Below are 19,806 nucleotides of genomic sequence, written 5' to 3' on the forward strand. Positions count from 1 at the left end.
TAAAAAATATAAGTATCAGCTCTAATATCAATAACAATTTGTCATTGTTGTTTAGCTGCTAAGTCGTGTCCACCTCTTTTGTGATCCCATGGATCCCCACCAGGCTCCTCTGTCCATGGGACTTCCCAGGCAAGAATTCTGGAGTGGGTTGCCATACCTTCTCCAGGGGATCTTCCCAACTCAAGGATTTAACCTGTGTCTCCTTCACTGATACAAATGGATTCTTTACCTGCAGAGCCACCAGGGAAGCAATGTCAAGAAGAATGTGCTGTGCTGTGCTTAGTTGTGTCCAACTCTTTGCAACCCATGGATTGTAGCCCACCAGGCTCCTCTGTCTATGAGGATTCTCCAGGCAAGAACACTTGAGTGGGTTGCCAAGCCCTCCTCCAGGGGATCTTCTCAACCCAGGGACTGAACCCAGGTCTGCTGCATTGCAGGTGGATTCTTTACTGTCTGAGCCACCAGGGAAGCCCGTCAATAAGAATACTAAACTTTATTTTATTCAATCTACAGTGTGCAAATATACTTCAGTAATGAGAATTAAGAATATCTTAAGTATTTCAAGGTGAGAAATAAAGCAAAAATTCTGTGGATGCATGTATATTTACTATGCAAAGAAAATATTTAGTAGTTTCCAAAAACAGTAATAAAAGATATATTAGTTAGAGTAGGGACAAAAATTTGTTACTTAAAAAGGCAAAATGGAAATTTTTTGGTTGTTTGTTTCCCTGCAGGCTAACAGTTTATATATTTTTATCTTCTACATGCAGAAAACATTAGAGTACAAATGACTGTGATTTACGTTTAAAATAAAATATCAAACTGCTCCCAATCAAAAAGTTCTGCAGTATGACAAAAAAAAAAACTTCACTGTATTGTAATACAAGTGAGCTGGGCATAGTACAGCATAAATAAGAATTCAATCAACACACAAGGACATATCAACAGCATTTCAGAACAGAAGGAAGGAGCACCACATGTCCAGCGAGACCTCCCCAGTGAGGTGGCTGGTAGAGGGGAAAGCCAGTCTAACCGAAGGCCTTCTGCATGGGAGAAATGTGAAGACATACAGAGAGTCAATATAGACACCTCTTGAAGAACTGGGTTTTGAAGAAGAGCAGAGAAATATGGAAGTAACTTGACAGGGATGTAGAATTAAAGGAGGGTTTTCATCTTTTTCCCAAGATGAGGAATATTAAAACAAATTTTATACCAGGGGAAATGATTTAGCAGAGATTAAGAATTGACAATGTAAAAAAGAAAAGAAAAAACTGTAGAAACTATATATAAGTGGAATCTTAGAAGCACAGACATGTAATCCATTGATTCATCCACTCTTCACAGATTAAGGGCATAGACAGGTGCAGGCTGACTGGTAGGTTTGGTGGTAAAAAGATTAGGAAGTTCTACTTTACTTGAGATCAAAGTTCTCCTTTAATCTCAGTAAAATCAGAAGTTAGGCCAATTTGTGAAAGCTGGAGGAAAAAACATGTTTTCATTTGTTATATTAGCTTACTTTATCAATACAATGATTGAAATAGTTTCTAACAATTTGAACATTGCTGAAATGCATGTAATTATCTACCTGCCTTCCAGACGCGTCACCTCTGCCTGCAGAAGCTCTTCACTAGTGTGGGTAAAATCCAGTTGGCAGAGCACGTTCTGCAAATCCCCCTGCCCTTGAGAGGCATACCTCCTTTCTGCCAGAGGTTCCTCCAGTGATCTACGGGAAGACATAGAAGGATTGTTAAAGGCCTGCATCTTTGCAAACAAAAACAACACAGAAGCAGTTCATATTTTCCCAATTCTTTTTAGTAATGAAACTCTTCGGAATTCTTTAGTCTGTTTCCTGGTTTACCAAAAAAAAAAAGTTAGCTGACTGTATAGAGCTTCCTCATCTTTGGCTGCAAAGAATATAATCATTCTGATTTCTATATTGACCAACTGGTGATGTCCATGTGTAGAGTCTTCTCTTATGTTATTGGAAGAGGGTGTTTGCTATGACCAGTGCATTCTCTTGACAAAACTGTTAGCCTGTGACCTGCTTTTTGTACTCCAAGGCCAAATTTGTCTGTTACTCCAGGTGTCTCTTGACATCCTACTTTTGCATTCCAGTCCCCTATAATGAAAAGGACTTCTTTTTTGGGTGTTACTTCTAGAAGGTCTTGTAGGTCTTCACAGAACCGTTCAGCTTCTTCAGCATTACTGGTCGGGGCATAGACTTGGATTACTGTGAGAGTGAATGGTTTGCCTTAGAAACGAACAGAGATCATTCTATTGTTTTTGAGATTGCATCCAAGTACTGCATTTCAGACTCTTCGTTGACCTTGATGGCTACTCCATTTCTTCTTAGGGATTCTTGCCCATAGTAGTAGATATAATGGTCATCTGAGTTAAATTCACACATTCCAGTCTATTTTACTTCATTGATTCCTAAAATGTCGATGTTCACTCTTGCCCCCTCCTGTTTGATCGCTTTAAATTTGCCTTGATTCATGGACTTAACATTCCAGGTTCCTATGCAATATTGCTCTTTACAGCATCAGACTTAACTTCCATCACCAGCCACAGCCACAATTGGGTGCTGTTTTTGCTTTGGTTCCATCTCTTCATTCTTTCTGGAGTTATTTCTCCACTGATCTCCAGTAGTATACTGGACACCTACCGACCTGGGGAGTTCATCTTTCAGTGTCCTATCTTTTTGCCTTTTCATGGGGTTCTCAAGGCAAGAATACTGAAGTGGTTTGCCATTCCCTTCTCCAGTGGAACACGTTTTGTTAGAACTCTCCATCATTACCCATCCATCTTGGGTGGCCCTACATGGCATGGCTCATAGTCAAGGCTGTGGTCCATGTGATCAGTTTGGTTAGTTTTCTGTGATTGTGGTTTTCAGTCTGTCTGCCCTCTGATGGATAAGGATAAGGAAGCTCCCTGATGGGAGAGACTGACTAAGGGGGAAACTGGGTCTTGGTCTGATGGGTGGGGTCATGTTCAGTAAATCTTTAATCCAATTTTCTGTTGATAGGGAGGGGGGTCCTGTTTCCTCCCTGTTGGAGGAGTTTGACCTGAGGGCAAACTATGGTGGAGGTAATGAAGATAATAGAGACCTCCTTCAAAAGGTTCCATGCACACACTGCCGCAATCAGTGCCTCTGACCCTACAGCTGGCCACCGCAGACCCACGCCTCTGCCCGAGACTCCTGGACACTCACAGGCAAGTCTGGCTCAGTCTATTGTGGGATCACTGCTTCTTTCTCCTGGGTCCTGGTGCACACAAGGTTTTGTTTGTGCCCTCCAAGAGTCTGTTTCTCTAAGTTCTGGCTGCCCTATGGTGGGGTTAATGGTGACCTCCTCCAAGAGGGCTTATGCCATACCCAGGTCTACTGCACCCAGAGCCCCTGCCTCTGCGGCAGGCCACTGTTGACCCATACTTCTACAGGAGATACTCAAACACAGTTCTGGCTGAGTCTCTGTGGGATCCCTGGGTCCCAGTGGCACAAGGTTTGTTTGAGCCCTCTGAGCATCTCTGGCCAGTATGGGGTTGATTCTAAACGTGCTTGTGCCCCTCCTACCATCTTGCCAGGGCTCCTCCTTTGCCTTTGGACGTGGGGTATCTTTTTGGTGGAAGCCAACATATTTCTGTTGATGGTTGTTCAGCAGCAAGTTGTAATTTTGGAGTTCTCATAGAAGATAAGCACATGTCCTTATCAGCTACTAATCATGATCTATTTTACCAAAGAAGGTAGGCCTCCCAGGAGACAAAAGACTATAATTCCTTTCATGTTTGGAGTTTCAGCAAGGGTACAAATTTACAGGAGACAGAGAAAGAATAGTTGCTAAGTCATGTCTGACTCTTTGTAGCCCCGTGAACTGTAGCCTGTGAGGCTCCTCTGTCCACTGGATCATCCTGGCAAGAATAATGGCATGGGTTATCATTTCCTCCTCCCGAGGATCTCCCAACCCAGGGGATTGAACCCACATCTCTTCCATTGGTAGGTGGATTCTTTACCACTGCATCACCTGGGAAGCCCATACAGATTGACAAAAGGGTTTCTAACTTTCTAAACATCAGAGTTTCTTGTTTAGGGGACCCAAACTGAAGGTAGAAAAAAATAACCATACATTATTATCTAATACCCTAAAAATTTAACTCCAAAATTAAAACTAAGAAAACCTATAATATGATCAAGCACAAAATTATGAATATGTAATATTAAAAACCATGCAAATGCCAAACCACCCTGTGGCTAAGACTAATAATATTTAAGGTTATACCTTATGGTCTCTACTGTGTGTTGAGTATCAACTGCCTTTAATTTTGCTTGCAGCTTCTCCTTTTGTATTCTTGCATCATGGATAAAATTTTCTTGAGTCTGAAGAGCTGCCTTCAATCCTCTCTTTTCTTCTTGCAGAACCTGTAAAAATACTCAGAAAAAAAGTCAGATGTTATTACAGTTTTTCTATTTCACGAGAAAAGGAAGCCAGGAGTCAAACTGTAAACTATATAACAGATACAGTATTAATAGGCCCAATGTCAATATCTGATCCATTGGCTATAGAGTCGGTAAGAAACTGCAGATTTTGGAACCTGGTTCTAGGTTAATTAGTTTCTCTTAAAACAGACACACACACATTTCCTCAGTTATAGTATATAAAAATTTAAAAATATACCTCTAGCAGTTTTTCAGATTCCCTCAATTTTTCTTCTTTCTGCCGCTGCTCTTGCATAATAGTCATATTGGTTCCGACCAAGTCATTGACTCTCATGGTGAGGCGCTCTATTTCCAACTCATTGGCACAGATAGTATCATTGGCCCGCTCCAGCTTACTGCTCAGGTGCTGAATTTCCGACTGGCTGGACAGTTCCACAGACTCTAATTTTTGTTTCCGATTGGCAAGCTGAGCCTAAAAATACACAAATTACCAATTGGTAAAAGTAAAAGAATAATCAATGAACAAGGAAGAATGAAAATGAAACTGAATTTTACCTCCATAAAAACATACAGCAATAGATCATTAAATAATATATAATTCATTCACCACTCCAATCAAAAACTGAACAAAAATTTAAGCAGACATTTCTCAAAAGAAGACATACAGATGGCCAATAAACACATGAAAAGATGTTCACATCACTCATTATTAGAGAAATACAAATCAAAACTACCATGAGGTATCACCTCATACCAATCAGAATGGTCATCAGAAAAAGAACTGCAAACAATAAATGCTAGAGAGCACGTAGAGAAACTAGAACCCTGCTGCACTGCTGGTGGGAGGGTGAACTGGCACTGCCACTCCAGTGTGGAGACTCACAACAAACTAGGGATACAACCACCATGTGGTGGCGGTTTAGCCGCTAAGTCATGTCTGGCTCTTGTGACCCCCGTGGACTGTAGCCCTCCAAGCTCCTTTGTCCATGGGATTTCCCAGGCAAGAATATTAGAGCGGGTTGCCATTTTCTTCTACAGGCGATATTCCCAATCCAGGGATTGAACCCACATCCCTTGTGTAGAAGGTGGGCTCCTGAATTACAGGCATATTCTTTATCACTTACCTACTAGGGAAGCCCCCAAACTACCATATGACCCAGCAATCCTACTACTGGGCATATACCCTGAGAAAGCCACAATTCAAAATGACACATGTACCCCAGTGTTCATCACAGCACTATTTACAATAGCTAGGACATGGAAGGAACCTAGATGTCCATCAACAAATGAATGGATAAAGAAGTTGTGGTACACTGGAATATACTCAGTCATAAAAAGGAATAAATCTGAGTCAGTTGTAGTGAGGTAGATGAACCTAGAGCCTCTTATACAGAGTGAAGTAAGTCAGAAAGAAAAAAACAAGTATTAATATATTAACACATATATATGGAATCTAGAAAAATGGTACTGATGAACCTAGTAGAGAACAGACTTGACACAGCAGGGGAGGTGAGAGTGAGATGAATTGAGCAAGTACCACTGACATACATAGACCATCATGTGTAAAACAGACAGTCAGTGGAAAGTTGCTGTATAATACAGGGAGCCCAGTCTGGTGCTCTGTCATGACCTAGAGGGGTGGGATGGGGGGAGGGGAGGAAGGCTCAACACAGAAGGGATATATATAAAATTATGACTGATTCACGTTGTATGGCAGAAACTGATGCAACATTGTAAAGTAATTTTCACCAATTTAAAAAAAAATTTATAAAGCTAGAAATAAAAATAAAGTAGTTGTGGTACATATATACAATGGAATATTACTCAGCCATAAAAAGGAATGAATTTGAGTAGTTTTAGTGAGGTGGATGAACCTAGAGTCTATTATACTGAGTGAAGTAAGCCAGAAAGAGAAAAACAAATATCATATATTAATGCATATATATGGAATCTAGAAAAATAGTACTGATGAACCTATTTACAGAGAAATGGAAATGCAGATGTAAAGAACAAACTGGTAGACATGGCGTGGGAAGGAGAGGGTAGGACATACTAAGAAAGTAGCACTGACATATATACACAATCATGTATAAAATAGGTAACCTTCCTAGTGGGAAGCTGCTGTATAACACAGGAAGCCCAGTCTGGCATTCTACGACAACTTAGAGGGGTGGAATGTGGCAGGTAGGGAGGCTCAAGAGAGAGGTGATATATATATAATTATGACTGATTCACACTGATGTACTACAGAGACCACCACAACATTGTAAAGCAATTGTTCTCCAATTTTAAAAATACATATACATACATATATATGTGTATATATAATATATTCATGATAGAAAAAAAAAACACTCCATGATAAAAACTAGGAATAGAGAGGAACTTTCTCAACTTGACAAAGACTTGTTACAGAAACCATACAGCTAACATTATACTTAATGTTGGGAAACTTGACACTTTCCCACAAAGATCAGATATAAGGCAACAATCTATTCTTACATCACTCCTTTTCAACATCATAGTGGATGTCCTAGTTAATGCAGTAAGAAAAGGAGATAAAAGGTATACAGATCAGGAAAGAAGTCATAAAACTACCTTTATCCACAGATGATGTGATCATCTATGTAGAAACTCTGAAAGAATCAACCAAAAAAAAAAAAAAAATTCCCTTGAGTTAATAAGCAACTATAGGAAGGTTGCAAGATATAAGGTTAATATATAAAAGTCAACCATTTTCTTATATGCCAAAAGTAAACATGTGGAATTTATATTAAAAACAAAACACAGGACTTTCCCGGTAGTCCAGTGGTTAAGAATCTGCCTTGCAATGCAGAGGACACGGGTTCAATCCCTGATCAGGCAGCCAAGATCCCACATGCCTTGGAGTAACTAAGCCTGCGCACCACAACTACAGAAGTGGATATGCTGCTGCAACTAAGATCCATTGCAGCCAAATGAATAAAATAAAAATTAAAAAACAAAAAAACACATCACTATTTATATTAACACCTAAAGAAATTACTTAAGTACAAATCTAATAAAATATGTACAAGATCTATAAGAGAAGAACTACAGATTTCTGATGAACGATGTCAAAGAATAAATGACAAGATATTCCATGTTCATGGAAAGGAAGAATCAATACAGTCAAAATGTCAGTTCTTCCCAATATTATCTATGAATTCAATACAATCCCAATCAAAATATCAGCAAATTATCAATATTTTGTGAATATCAACAAAACTGATTCTAAAGTTTACAGGGAGAGGCAAAGAGTCAGAATAGCTAATACAATATCAAAAGAGAAGAACAAAATTGGCTGATGTTACCTAACTTCAAGATTTACTATAAAGCTATAGTCATCAACAGTGTAGTATCAGCAAGAGAACAGACAAAGAGATTAAGGGAACAGAATACAGAGCCCAGAAATTGACCCTTATAAATATAGTCAACTGATCTTCGATAAAAGAGCAAAGGTAATAAGATGGAGCAAAGATAGTCTTTTCAACAAATGGTGCTGGAATAACTGGACATCCATAAGCAAGAAAAAAAAAATGACATGTCTGACAAAGGCTTTACACTCTCCACAAAAATTAATTAAAATGGATCATAGACCTAAATGTAAAATGCAAAACTTACAAAACTCTTGGAAGATAATATAGGAGAAAATGTAGCTAACTTTGGGTATAGTGGTATCTTTGTAAATGCAACACCAAAGACATGATCCCTGAAAGAAATAACTGATAAGCTGAAATTCATTAAAATTTAAAACTTTTGCTCTGTAAAAGACAATGTCAAGAGAATGAGAAGACAAGCCACTTTAGCAACTGTCTCATGGACCTGTAGGACCCAATTCCTGTAGATTTGGGTGATTTTTTAGGCTTTGTATCCCAGCTATACTGGTTTTGTTTTGTTTTTTTTTAATACTGGTTTTTAGCTCCCAACTTTCTAGTTTTTCACAAGTTTAATTCCAGCATCCTGAAAGGTACTTCATCTTCACACTGAAGACAGACATAAAGCATTTGTGTAAGTAAAACTTCCCATATTCTAAGTATTTTTAAAAGGTAAAGCACACAATTTTATTTTAGAAATTTAAGTCTCTGGGAAATCTGCTGTGTAAAGATTTTTATTGTATATAGTACAGGGCCAAAATCCTACTATGGTCACATAAAGTAGATACTCAATGATGCCCATAAGCCAGAGAGAGGGTGGGAGGAGAAAGGCAAAGAGGCAAAAAAACAGTGTTTATATAAATTACAGACCAAGATTCCAGCATAAAGAATCAAAAACTTATTACCAGTGTGAAAAAAGAACATCAAACAGGTTTAGATGCACAGGAATAACTGCCAGGATGCAACTGCCTCCAAACTTTTAAAATACCACATAAACTACCCACCTCAACAAGGGGAAACCTTACACAGAATTCTGCACAGAATAAAACACTGAAGATATTGGATGATGGTGGTAAGAGAAAGAGCCCAACTTACTGAACCTCCCAACCCTATTTTAAATTGCACAGTAGCCCTGGGGCTTGGCAGAACACAGCTAGAAAACCACTGCTCAACCGGATGCTCAGGATGAAAGACAATATGTGATTGCAAAACATTAGCATTGTCTTTTTAACACTGTAATAGCTATTTAACATTCAGTTCAAATCTGTGATCTTAAAGTAAACTGGTGTTGAAATTAATAGTTTAACTAAGCTATAGTTTAACCAGCGAGTCTAGATTTGATACATAAAAACTAACCAATATCTTAGTACTATTGCATCAAAAATACAGCCTTTTCCCCCCCTTTTTTTTACACTGAAGTACAGATGACATACAGTATGTTAGTTTCAGGTGTAAAACATAGTGATTCAACACATATACATTATTACTGATCACCATGATAAGTCTAATAGCCATCTGTCACTATACAAAGCTATTACAATATTATAAACTATATTTCCTATGCTGCACAACACATCCCATGACTTTAATTTTATAACTGGAAATTTAAATTAATTTCCTTCACCTATTTTGCCCAACTCCCCTCATCGTCTCCTCCATGACAACTGCCAGTTTGTTCTCTGGATCTCTGAGTCTGTTTCTGTTTTGTTTCATCACTTAGATTCCACATGTAAGTGAAGTCATATGGAATTTGTTTTTCTCTGTCTTATTTCACTTAGCATAATATCCTCTAGGGACATCCAGATTGCTGCAAATGGTAAAATTTCATTCTTTTTTATGACTCATATACCACATTTTCTTTATCCATTCATCTATCAATGGGCACTTGGGTTGCCTCTGTTATCTTTATTACTGTGAATAAAGATGCAAAGAACATAGGGGTGCACATATCCTTCTGAATTAGTCTTTTTTTTTTTTTGGAAAAATGGACAGAATTGTAATTGGTAGATCATATGATAGTTCTTTTTTTAATTTTTAAGGAATCTCTATGCTGTGCTCCCAATTTATATTCCCACCAACATTGCATGGGGGCTTCCCAGATGGCACAATGATAAAGAATCCGTCTGCCAATGCAGGAGACGCAAGAGACTTGGGTTCAATTCCTGGGTCAGGAAGATCTCCCAGAGTAGGAAATGGCAACCCACTCCAGTATTGTTGCCTGGAAAATTCCACAGACAGAGGAGCCTGGTGGATTACAATCCATGGGGTTGCAAGAGTTGGACACGACAGAGTACATACACACAACAGTGAGTGAGGGTTCCCCTCTCTTCATCGTCTTCAACACTTACTTGTTACCTTTGGATAATAGTCATTCTGACAGGTGTGAGATGGTATCTCACTGTGGTTTTGAATTGCATTTTCCTGGTGATTAGTGATGCTGAATATTTTTTCTCAAGTTTGTATGTCTCCTTTGGAAAAATGTCTATTCAAGTCCTCTGCCAATTTTTAAAAATCAGGTTGTTTTTTGACCTTGACCACTTTAAGTTCTTTGTATATTTTAGATATTAAACTCCTTACAAAATAAATCACTTGCAAATATGTCCTCCAATTCAATTTTCTTGGACAACAAAATCATTGCAGATGATGACTGCAGCCATGAAATTAAAAGACGCTTACTCCTTGGAAGGAAAGCTATGACAAACGTAGACAGCATATTAAAAAGCAGACACATTATTTTGCTGACAAAGGCTCATCTAGTCAAAGCTATGGTTTTTCCAGTAGTCATGTATGGATGTGAGAGCTGGACCATAAAGAAAGCTGAGCGCCAAAGAAATTATGTTTTTGAACTGTGGTGTTGGAGAAGACTCTTGAGAGTCCCTTGGACTGCAAGGAAATCAAACCAGTCAATCATAAAGGAAATCAATCATGAATATTCACTGGAAGGACTGATGGTGAAGCTGAAACTCCAATACTTCGGCCACCTGATGCAAAGAACTGACTCTTCTTCTGACACTGGGAAAGACTGAAGGCAGGAGGAGAAATGGACGACAGAAGATGAGATGGTTGGATGGCATCACCGACTCAATGGACATGAGTCTGAGCAAGCTCCAGAAGCTAGTGATGGACAGGGAAGCCTGGTGTGCTGCAGTCCATGGGGTCGCAGAGTTGGACACGACTGAGCAACTGAACGTAACTGATTCAGCAGTATACCTTTTCATTTTGTTGACAGTTCCTCTGCCATCAGTTCCTGTGCAAGGCTTTTTAGTTTGATATAGTTCCACTTGTTTATTTTTGCTTTTGTTTTCCTTGCCTGAAGACACAGATCCAAATATATATATATATATATATATATATATATATATAGCTAAGAACAACGCCAAAGAACATATTGCCTATGTTTTCTTCTAGGAGTTTTATGCTTTCAGGTTTCACATTTCGTGTCATCTATTTTGAGTTTATTTTTATACAAGGTATAAAAAGCTGTCGTTTCATTCTTTTTTCCCAGCACCATTTTTTGAAGAGACTGTCTTCTCCCCCATTTATATTCTTGGCTTCCTTGTCATAAATTAGTTCAGTTCAGTTCAGCCGCTCAGTCATGTCCAACTCTTTGCAACCCCATGGACTGCAGCACACCAGGCTTCCCTGTCTACCACCAACTCTTGGAGCTTGCTCAAACTCATGTCCATTGTGTTAGTGATGCATCCAACCATCTTATCCTCTATCGTCCCCTTCTCTTCCTGCCGTCAATCTTTCCTAGCATCAGGGTCTTTTTAATGAGTCAGTTCTTTGCATCAGGTGGCCAAAGGATTGGAGCTTCAGCTTTAGCATCAGTCCTTCCAATGAATATTCAGGACTGATTTCCTTTAGGATGGACTGGTTGGATCTCCTTGCAGCTCAAGGGACTCTCAAAGAGTCTTCTCCAACACCACAGTTCAAAAGCATCAATTCTTCGGTGCTCAGCTTTATCATCCATACATAACTACTGGAAAAACCATAGCTCTGACTAAACTGACCTTTGTCAGCAAAGTAATGTCTCTGCTTTATAATATGCTGTCTAGGTTGGTCATAGCTTTTCTTCCAAGGAGCAAGCATCTTTTAATTTCATGGCTGCAATTACCATCTGCAGTGATTTTGGAGCCCAAGAAAATGAAGTCTGTCACTGTTTCCATTGTTTCTCCATCTATTTCCCATGAAGTGATGGGACCAGATGCCATGATCTTAGATTTCTGAATGTTGAGTTTTAAGGCAACTTTTTCACTCTCCTCTTTTACTTTCATTAAGAGGCTCTTTAGTTCCTCTTCACTTTATGACATAAGGGTGGGGTCATCTGCATATCTGAGGTTATTAATATTCCTCCTGTCAATCTTGATTCTAGCTTGTGCTTCATCAAGCCCATCTTTTCGCATGATGTACTTTGCATCTAAGTTAAATAAACAGGGTGACAAGATACAGCCCTGATGTACTCTTTTCCCAATTTATATGGTCATAAGTTAATGACCATATAAATTAATGACCATATAAATGTAAATTTATTTCTGGGCTATTTGGTCCATTGATCTGTGTCTGTTTTTATGCCAGCACCTTACACTTTTGATTACTACAGATTTGTACAATAGTTTGAAATCAGGGAATATGATAATTACAACTTTCTTCTTCTTTCTTAAGATCTCTTTAGCTCTTTGGGGTTTGGTTTTGTGTGTGTGTGATTCTATACAAACTTTAGATTTATCTGTTCCAGTTCTGTGCAAAATATCATTGGAATTTTGATAGGGACTGCACTGAATGTATAAACTGCTTTACGCAGTATGGACATTTTAACAGTATTAATTCTTCTAATCCATGAGGCATGGTATATCTTTCAATTTATTTGTGTCATCTCCATCTGCAATTTCTCTCAACGTCTTAGTTTTCAAAGTACAGGTGTTTCACATTTTTTTGGTATTTTAAACTTTTAAACTTTTTGATGCAGTTGTAAATGGGCCTGAAATCTTAATTTCTCTGACAGTACATGATTAGTGTACAAAAAAGCAACAAATTTCTGTGTATTGATTTTTTTAGACATCAACTTTACTGAATTCATTAGCAGCCATTTCTGTTTTTATTATTGTGGAGGCTTTAGGGTTTTCTGTATGTAGTAACATATCACCTGCAAACAGTTTTACTTCTTCCTCTGCAGTCTGGGTGCCTTTTATCTTCTTCTTGCCTGACTGCAATGGTTAGGATTCCTAATACTATGTTGAATAAAACTGGTGAGATGGGCATCCTTGTGTGTTTCCTAATCTTAGTAGAAAAGCTTTCAGCCTTTCATAGTTGAATATTTTTCTAGCCGTGGGTTTCTCATATATTGTTGTTGTTCAGTCGCTAAGTCATGTCCTGCTCTTTGCAACCCCATGAACTGCAGCAATGCCAAGTTTCTCTGTCCATTACTATATCCCCGAGTTTCTTCAAACCCATGTCCATTGAGTCAGTGATGCCATCCAACCATCTCATCCTCTGTCACCCCCTTCTCCTGTTGCCCTCAATTTTCTCCAGCATCGGGGTCTTTTCCAATGAGTTAGCTCTTTGCATCAGGTGGCCAAAATATTGAACCTCTGTCAGCAAAATGATGTGTGTGCTTCATTTATACGCTGTCTAGGTTTGTCATAGCTTTTCTTCCAAGGAGCATCTTTTAATTTCATGGCTGTAGTCACCATCTTCAGTGATTTTGGGGGTCCAAGAAAACAAAATGTCACTGCTTTCACTTTTTCCCCTTCTATTTGCCCTGAAGTGATGGGACTGGATACCATGATCTTAATTTTTTGAATGTTGAGTTTTAAGTCAGATTTTTCACTCTCCTCTTCCACCTTCGTGATAAGGTTTTTTAGTTCCTCTTCACTTTCTGCCATTAGATGGTGTCATCTGCATATCTGAGGTTGCTTATGTTTCTCCTGGCAATCTTGATTCCAGCTTGTGATTCATCCAGCCTGGCACTTCACATGATGTACTCTGCATGTAAGTTAAATAAGCAGGTGACAATATACAGCCTTGACGTACTTTCTCCCCCAATTTTGAACCAGCCCATTGTTTCACGTCAGGTTCTGTTGCTTCTTGACCTGCATACAGGTTTCTCAGGAGGCAGGTAAGGTGGTCTAGTATGCTCATCTTTTTAAGAATCTTCCACAGTTTGTTGTTATCCACGCCACCAAAGACTTCAGTATAGTCAATGAAGCAGAAGCAGATGTTTGGGGGAATTCCCTTGCTTTCTCTACAATCCAACAGATGTTGGCAATTGGATCTCTAGTTCCATTGCCTTTTCTAAACCCAGCTTGTACATCTGGAAGTTCTTGGCTCGTGTACTATTGAAGCCTATCTTGAAGGATTTTGAGCATTATCTTGCTAACATGTGGAATGAGAACAAGTGTATGGTAGTCTGAACATTCTTTGGCCTTGTCCTTCTTTCGGATTGTAATGAAAACCGACCTTTTTCAGTCCTGTGGCCACTGCTGAGTTTTCCAAATTTGCTGGCATATTGAGTGCATCACTTTAACAGCATCATCTTTAAGGACTGTGAAGAGCTGAGCTAGAAGAATTCCATCACCTCCACTAGTTTTGTTCATAGTGATGCTTCCTAAGGCCCACTTGACTTCACACTCCAGGATGTCTGGCTCTAGAGAGTGATAACATCATCATAGTTATCCAGGTCATTAAGACCTTTTTGTACATTTCTTGTGTATTCTTGCCACCTCTTCTTAATCTCTTCTGTTTCTGTTAGGTCCATACCATTTCTGCCCTTTGTTGTGTCCACCTTTGCAGGAAATGTTCCCTTGGTGTCCCTAAATTTCTTAAAGAGACCTCTAGTCTTTACCATTCTATTATTTTCCTCTATTTATTTGCATTGTTCACTTAAGAAGGCTTTCTTTTCTCTCCTTGCTATTCTTTGAACTCTGTATTCAGTTGGGTTTACCTTTTCCTTTCTCCTTTGCCTTTTGTGTCTCTTCTTTTCTCAGCTATCAGAACGGCCTCCTCAGAGAACCATTTTGCCTTACTGCATTTCTTTTTCTTTGGGATGGTTTTGGTCACTACCTGTACCTGGGTTGGTTTTGGTCCTGTACAATGTTATGAACCTTCATCCATAGTTCTTCAGGCATTATCGCTGTCTCTTCATCTTCAGGCACACTGTCTCTGTCTCTCTTAGGCATTCTGGTGTGTGTGTGTGTGTGTGTGTGTGTGTATGCCACATATTTTTTTAATTTTTAAATTTATTTATATTTTTAACTGAAGGATAATTGCTTTACAGAATTTTGTTGGTTTCTGCCAAACATCAACAAGACTCAACCATAGATATATGTATGTCCCCTCCCTCTTTCATCTCCCTCCCATCTCCCTCCCCATCCCAACCCTCTAGGTTGATACAGAACTCCTGTATGGGTTCCCTGAGACATACAGCAAATTCCCATTGGCTCTCTATTTTACATATGATAATATAAGTTTCCATGTTACTCTCTCCATACATCTCACCCTCTCCTCCCCCTCCTCCTCTCTTCCCCTCTCCCCGTGTCCAAAAATCTGTTGTCTGTTTCTCCGCTGTTGCCCTGCAAATAAAATCTTTGGTACCATCTTTTTAGATTCCGTATATATGCATTAGTATAGGATATTTATCTTTCTCTTTCTGACTTATTTCGTTCTGTTTAATAGGCTCTAGGGTCATCCACCTCATTAGAACTGATTCAAATGTGTTCCTTTTTATGGCTGAGTAATATTCCATTGTATATATGTACCACAACTTTTATTCATTCATCTGTTGATGGACATCTAGTTTGCTTCCATGTTCTAGCTATTGTAAATAATGCTGCAATGAACATTGGGGTACACTGTCTTTTTCAATTTTGGTTTCTTCAGGGTATATGCCTAGGAGTGGGATTGCTGGGTCATATGGTGGTTTTATTTCTAGTTTTTTAAGGAATCTCCATACTGTCTTCCATAGTGGCTGTATCAATTTACATTCACACCAACAGAGCAAGAGGGTTCCCTTTTCTCCACATCCTCTCCAGCATTTATTATTTGTAGACTTTTTGATGATGGCCATTCTGACCAGTGTGAGGTGATATCTCATTGTAGTTCTGATTTGCATTTATCTAATAACGAGCGATGTTGAGCATCTTTTAATGTGTTTGTTAGCCATCTGTATGTCTTAACTGGAGAAATGTCTGTTTAGGTCTTTTTCCCACTTTTGTTGTTTTTCTGTTATTGAGTTGTATGAGCTGCTTGTATATTTTGGAAATTAATCCTTTGTCAGTTGTTTCATTTGCTATTATTTTCTCCCATGCTGAAGGTTGTCTTTTCACCTTGCTTATAGTTTCCTTTATATATATATATATGCCACATCTTCTTTATCCATCCGTTCATCTGCCAACGGACATTTACATTGCTTCCATGTCTTGGCTATTGTAATCAGTGCTGTTATGAACGTTGGGTTGGGGGCATGTATCTTTTAGAATTACAGCTAACTGTTGATATATGCCCAGGAATAGGATAAAGCTGAGTCATATGGTAACTCTCTTTTTAGTTTTTAAAGAAACCTCCATACTACTTTCCATAGCAACTACACCATTCATTTTGTTTACGGTTTCCTTAAAAGCATCTAAGTTTGATTAAGTCCCATTTGATTTTTTAAAAATTTTATTACTTTGGGATGCTGACCTAAGAAAACATTGCTACAATTCATGTCACACCATGTTTTGCCTATGTTCTCCTCTAGGAGTTTTGTGCTGTTTAGTATTTTTATTACCTCCTTTTTGAACTCAGGATGTGGTAGACTGGAGATATCTGTTTCATTGTTTATTCTTTCAGGAGACTTCTCTTGTTCTTTTAATTAGGAGTGGTTCCTCTGCTTCTTTATACTTATATTTCTAACTCTAAATTTAGGAGAAACAGTTACCTACTTGTGGCTGTTTTTGTGTAGGAGCATCTGTGTGTGGCCTGCATGTGTCTAATATTTTTGGTGCAAGGGCTTTTAGTATAGAAGCCTCCCATGTCTTTCCTCAGAATTTGCTGGCTGTTAGCCCCTTGATACAGGGCGTGAATGGCGTTGTAACCAGAGCCTGCACTGCATGTTGAGCAGGGCCTCCTCTTTGTGCTGTGGCTGTCAAAGCTCTGTCAGGAGCAGGATCTGCTCCCCAGTTGTTGGAGCAGATGCCCCTAGATCTGTTTATGAGCTACAATGTGGGGTAGGTGTAACTGGTGCGCTTCCACTGGGAGAGGAGTCACTGATTATTCCTCCGCAGGAGCTATCCACCAGAAAGTACACTCTTCGGTGTCAGCTTTTACCCAATGTGCAAGCTCACAAAGTACACTGTGTTACATTGCTGCTGGCACTGCTTTCAGCTGTGAAAATGTAGGAACTGGATGTCCCTCCGGCGCTGTGCTCACAAGTCATCAACAGAGATCCACTGGCACAGATCTACTTATGTCAGGCACTGGGACCCACCATAGTCATGATTAGTTGCACAACTGTACCCACTATGGGAGATACAGTATCATCCTGGCCCTGGCTCCACATGTCCCTACCCACAATGCCCACAGCTACTACCTCCAGACCCACCTCAACCACAGGAGTACCAGTAATCTGCTCAGATGTCCCACCACCACTGAGCTTACAAAGGCACTCCAGGTGTAAATTTGCTGAAGTTGCAAAGCCACCAGATAAAGTTCAGATTTCAGCCCTGCTTCCAAAGTCATGTGGCCCCTGGGGATCTGCTCTGATTTCAGCCCTGCTTCTGTGTTGGACAACCCTTCTGTGTTTGCATGCTCCCAAAGCTCACGGAGGCAGAGCCATACCCACTGCAAGCATGCCAAAAATGAGGCTCCTACAGTGAGGCCCCACCTCCTCCTCTGCATGCTTGTTAACCATGCAGCTTCTATGTGGACCTCAGCTCTGTCCTGCATACACTCCCAGTTCTGGCCCACTCCCAACTCCTTCAGGGTGTCTCCATGCAGCCAACTCCAGTCCTATGGTTTGACCTCTGAAGCCTGAGTTTTAGCACCCAGCCCCTACATGCACCATCAGATATGTATCACAGGCTGGGGAGTGCAGTGAGGTGGCCCAGATCATCTGTGTTTTTGGCTTTGTTCTGCCTGCCGCAAAGTATCTTCTCCCCTCCCTCTGAGCCTTTGAAGCTCCCTTTCTGTCCTGCCTGATCTCCTAGCTGATGAATGGGAGTTCCCGGGATGAGGGAATCTTTCCCCTTTCACAGCTCCCTCCCAGGGGCACTTCAGATACTTCCCCCTCACTTTTTCCACCCTACCAAGTACATGGTGATCATTCTTGCAACTGTGGTTGTATGAGATCCTCTGTCACCATTCAGTAGGTATTCTATGAGAACTGTTTCACACGTAAATGTATTTGTGATGTATTTATGGGACTAGGTGAGCTCCATATCCTTCTATTTCTGCCACCTTGATCTCTCCATCTTAATTATTTTAGATATATTTTTACTACTTTTATTTTTTAACCTTTATACTAGTTTTATAGATGGATGATCTGCTACCTTTACTATATGTTTGCCTTTACCAGTAAGTTTCTTTTTTTTTTTTTCATAATTTTCTTGTTTCTAGAAATTGGCTTTTCTTTTCCATTTATAGGAGTTCCTTTAACTTTCTTTCAAGGCTAGTTTAGGGGTGGTGAACTTTAGCTTTTGCTCTCTAGAAAATTCTCTTTCCCTCCTTCAATTCTAAATGATAATGCCGCCAGTTAGACTACTCTTGGTTTTATGTATTTTTTTTTCTTTTAGCACTTTGAATATATCATGCCAGTGGCCTGTAGTTTCTGCTGATAAATCTGCAGAGAGATCTATGGGAATTCCTTTTTACGCAACTAGTTTCTCTGTGTGTGTGCATGCGTTTGTGCGTGCTTGGTGTATATTTTTAAGATTCTCTTTAACTTTTAACATTTAATTATATTGTGTCTTTATGGGTTCATATATGTGTGTCTCTTTGCATTCATCTTGTTTGGAACTCTTTCTGTGCTTCCTGAACTTGCATGCCCATTTCCTTTGCCAGATTACAGAGATTTTCGGCCATTATTTCTTCAAATAGGTTTTCTGTCCCTTCCTCTTTCTCCTTCTTCCAGGAACCCTATAATGCCAATGATAGCATGCTTGATGTTATCCTGTGCGTGCCTGCCCAGTCGCTCAGTTGTGTCCAACTCTTTGCAACCCAATGGACTGTAGCATGCCAAACTTCTCTGTCCATGGGATTGGCCTGGCAAGAAAACTGGAGTGGGTTGCCACTTCCTACTCAAGGGGCTCTCCCTGACCCATGGATCAAACCTGCATCCCCTGCATTGGCAGGTGGGTTATTTACTACTGAGCCACCTGGGAAGCCCCGACTCAGGAAACCCTTAAACTATCCTCACTTTTTAAAAATCTTTTTCTTTGTGCTGTTTTGCTGGAGTAATTTCCACTACCCTGTCTTCCAGATTGCTGATCGATTCTTTTACCTCCTTTAATCTGCTGTTGATTCCCTCTAGTGCATTTTCATTTCAGTTATTGTATAAATATATATATATATATATTTATCACTTTGAGTTCTGAGTTCATCCATTCTTATGCCAAGTTTGGAGAATCTCTATGACTATTACTTTGAATTCTTTATCTGGTAAATTGCAGTATCTCTGCTTTATATATACCTTTTTTTTCTTTTTCCTGAGGTTTGGTCTTAGTTTTCATTTGGAAGCTATTTCTTTGTCTCCTCGTATTGCTTAACTCTCATTGTTTGTTTCTATGTATGAGGTATATTAGCTACATCTCCAGCCAAGTGCTCCAGGGGTATCCCCCATGTGGGTATGGGTACTCTCCTGCTTTTATTGAGCCATGATTACTGCAGGCACATTGGTAGGTGGGACTGGTCCCCAAGCCAGTTGGCTGTAAAGCTCGGCTATGACTGCTGTGGGCAGGCATAGCCTATCTTTAATTGATTCAGTATTTCCATCACATACAAATA

The 19,806-nt window shown here is 39.5% G+C and overlaps 1 protein-coding gene across 12 annotated transcripts in view; it reads right to left on the reverse strand.

Annotated features, from left to right (window-relative positions):
* Positions 1–19,806, reverse strand: part of CEP63 (centrosomal protein 63) — a 79,326-nt gene that overhangs the window by 13,672 nt on the left and 45,848 nt on the right. For all 12 annotated transcript variants that reach the window (XM_055569625.1, XM_055569623.1, XM_055569622.1 and 9 more), the window contains 3 exons: positions 4,671–4,904; positions 4,275–4,414; positions 1,586–1,723 (listed from right to left, as the gene is read on the reverse strand). In XM_055569625.1, coding sequence (XP_055425600.1) covers positions 1,586–1,723; positions 4,275–4,414; positions 4,671–4,904 — 512 coding nt within the window. The remainder of the gene's footprint in view (positions 1–1,585; positions 1,724–4,274; positions 4,415–4,670; positions 4,905–19,806) is intronic.

Source organism: Bubalus kerabau, chromosome 2 (genome assembly GCF_029407905.1).
Source record: "Bubalus kerabau isolate K-KA32 ecotype Philippines breed swamp buffalo chromosome 2, PCC_UOA_SB_1v2, whole genome shotgun sequence".
Taxonomy (NCBI): domain Eukaryota; kingdom Metazoa; phylum Chordata; class Mammalia; order Artiodactyla; family Bovidae; genus Bubalus; species Bubalus kerabau.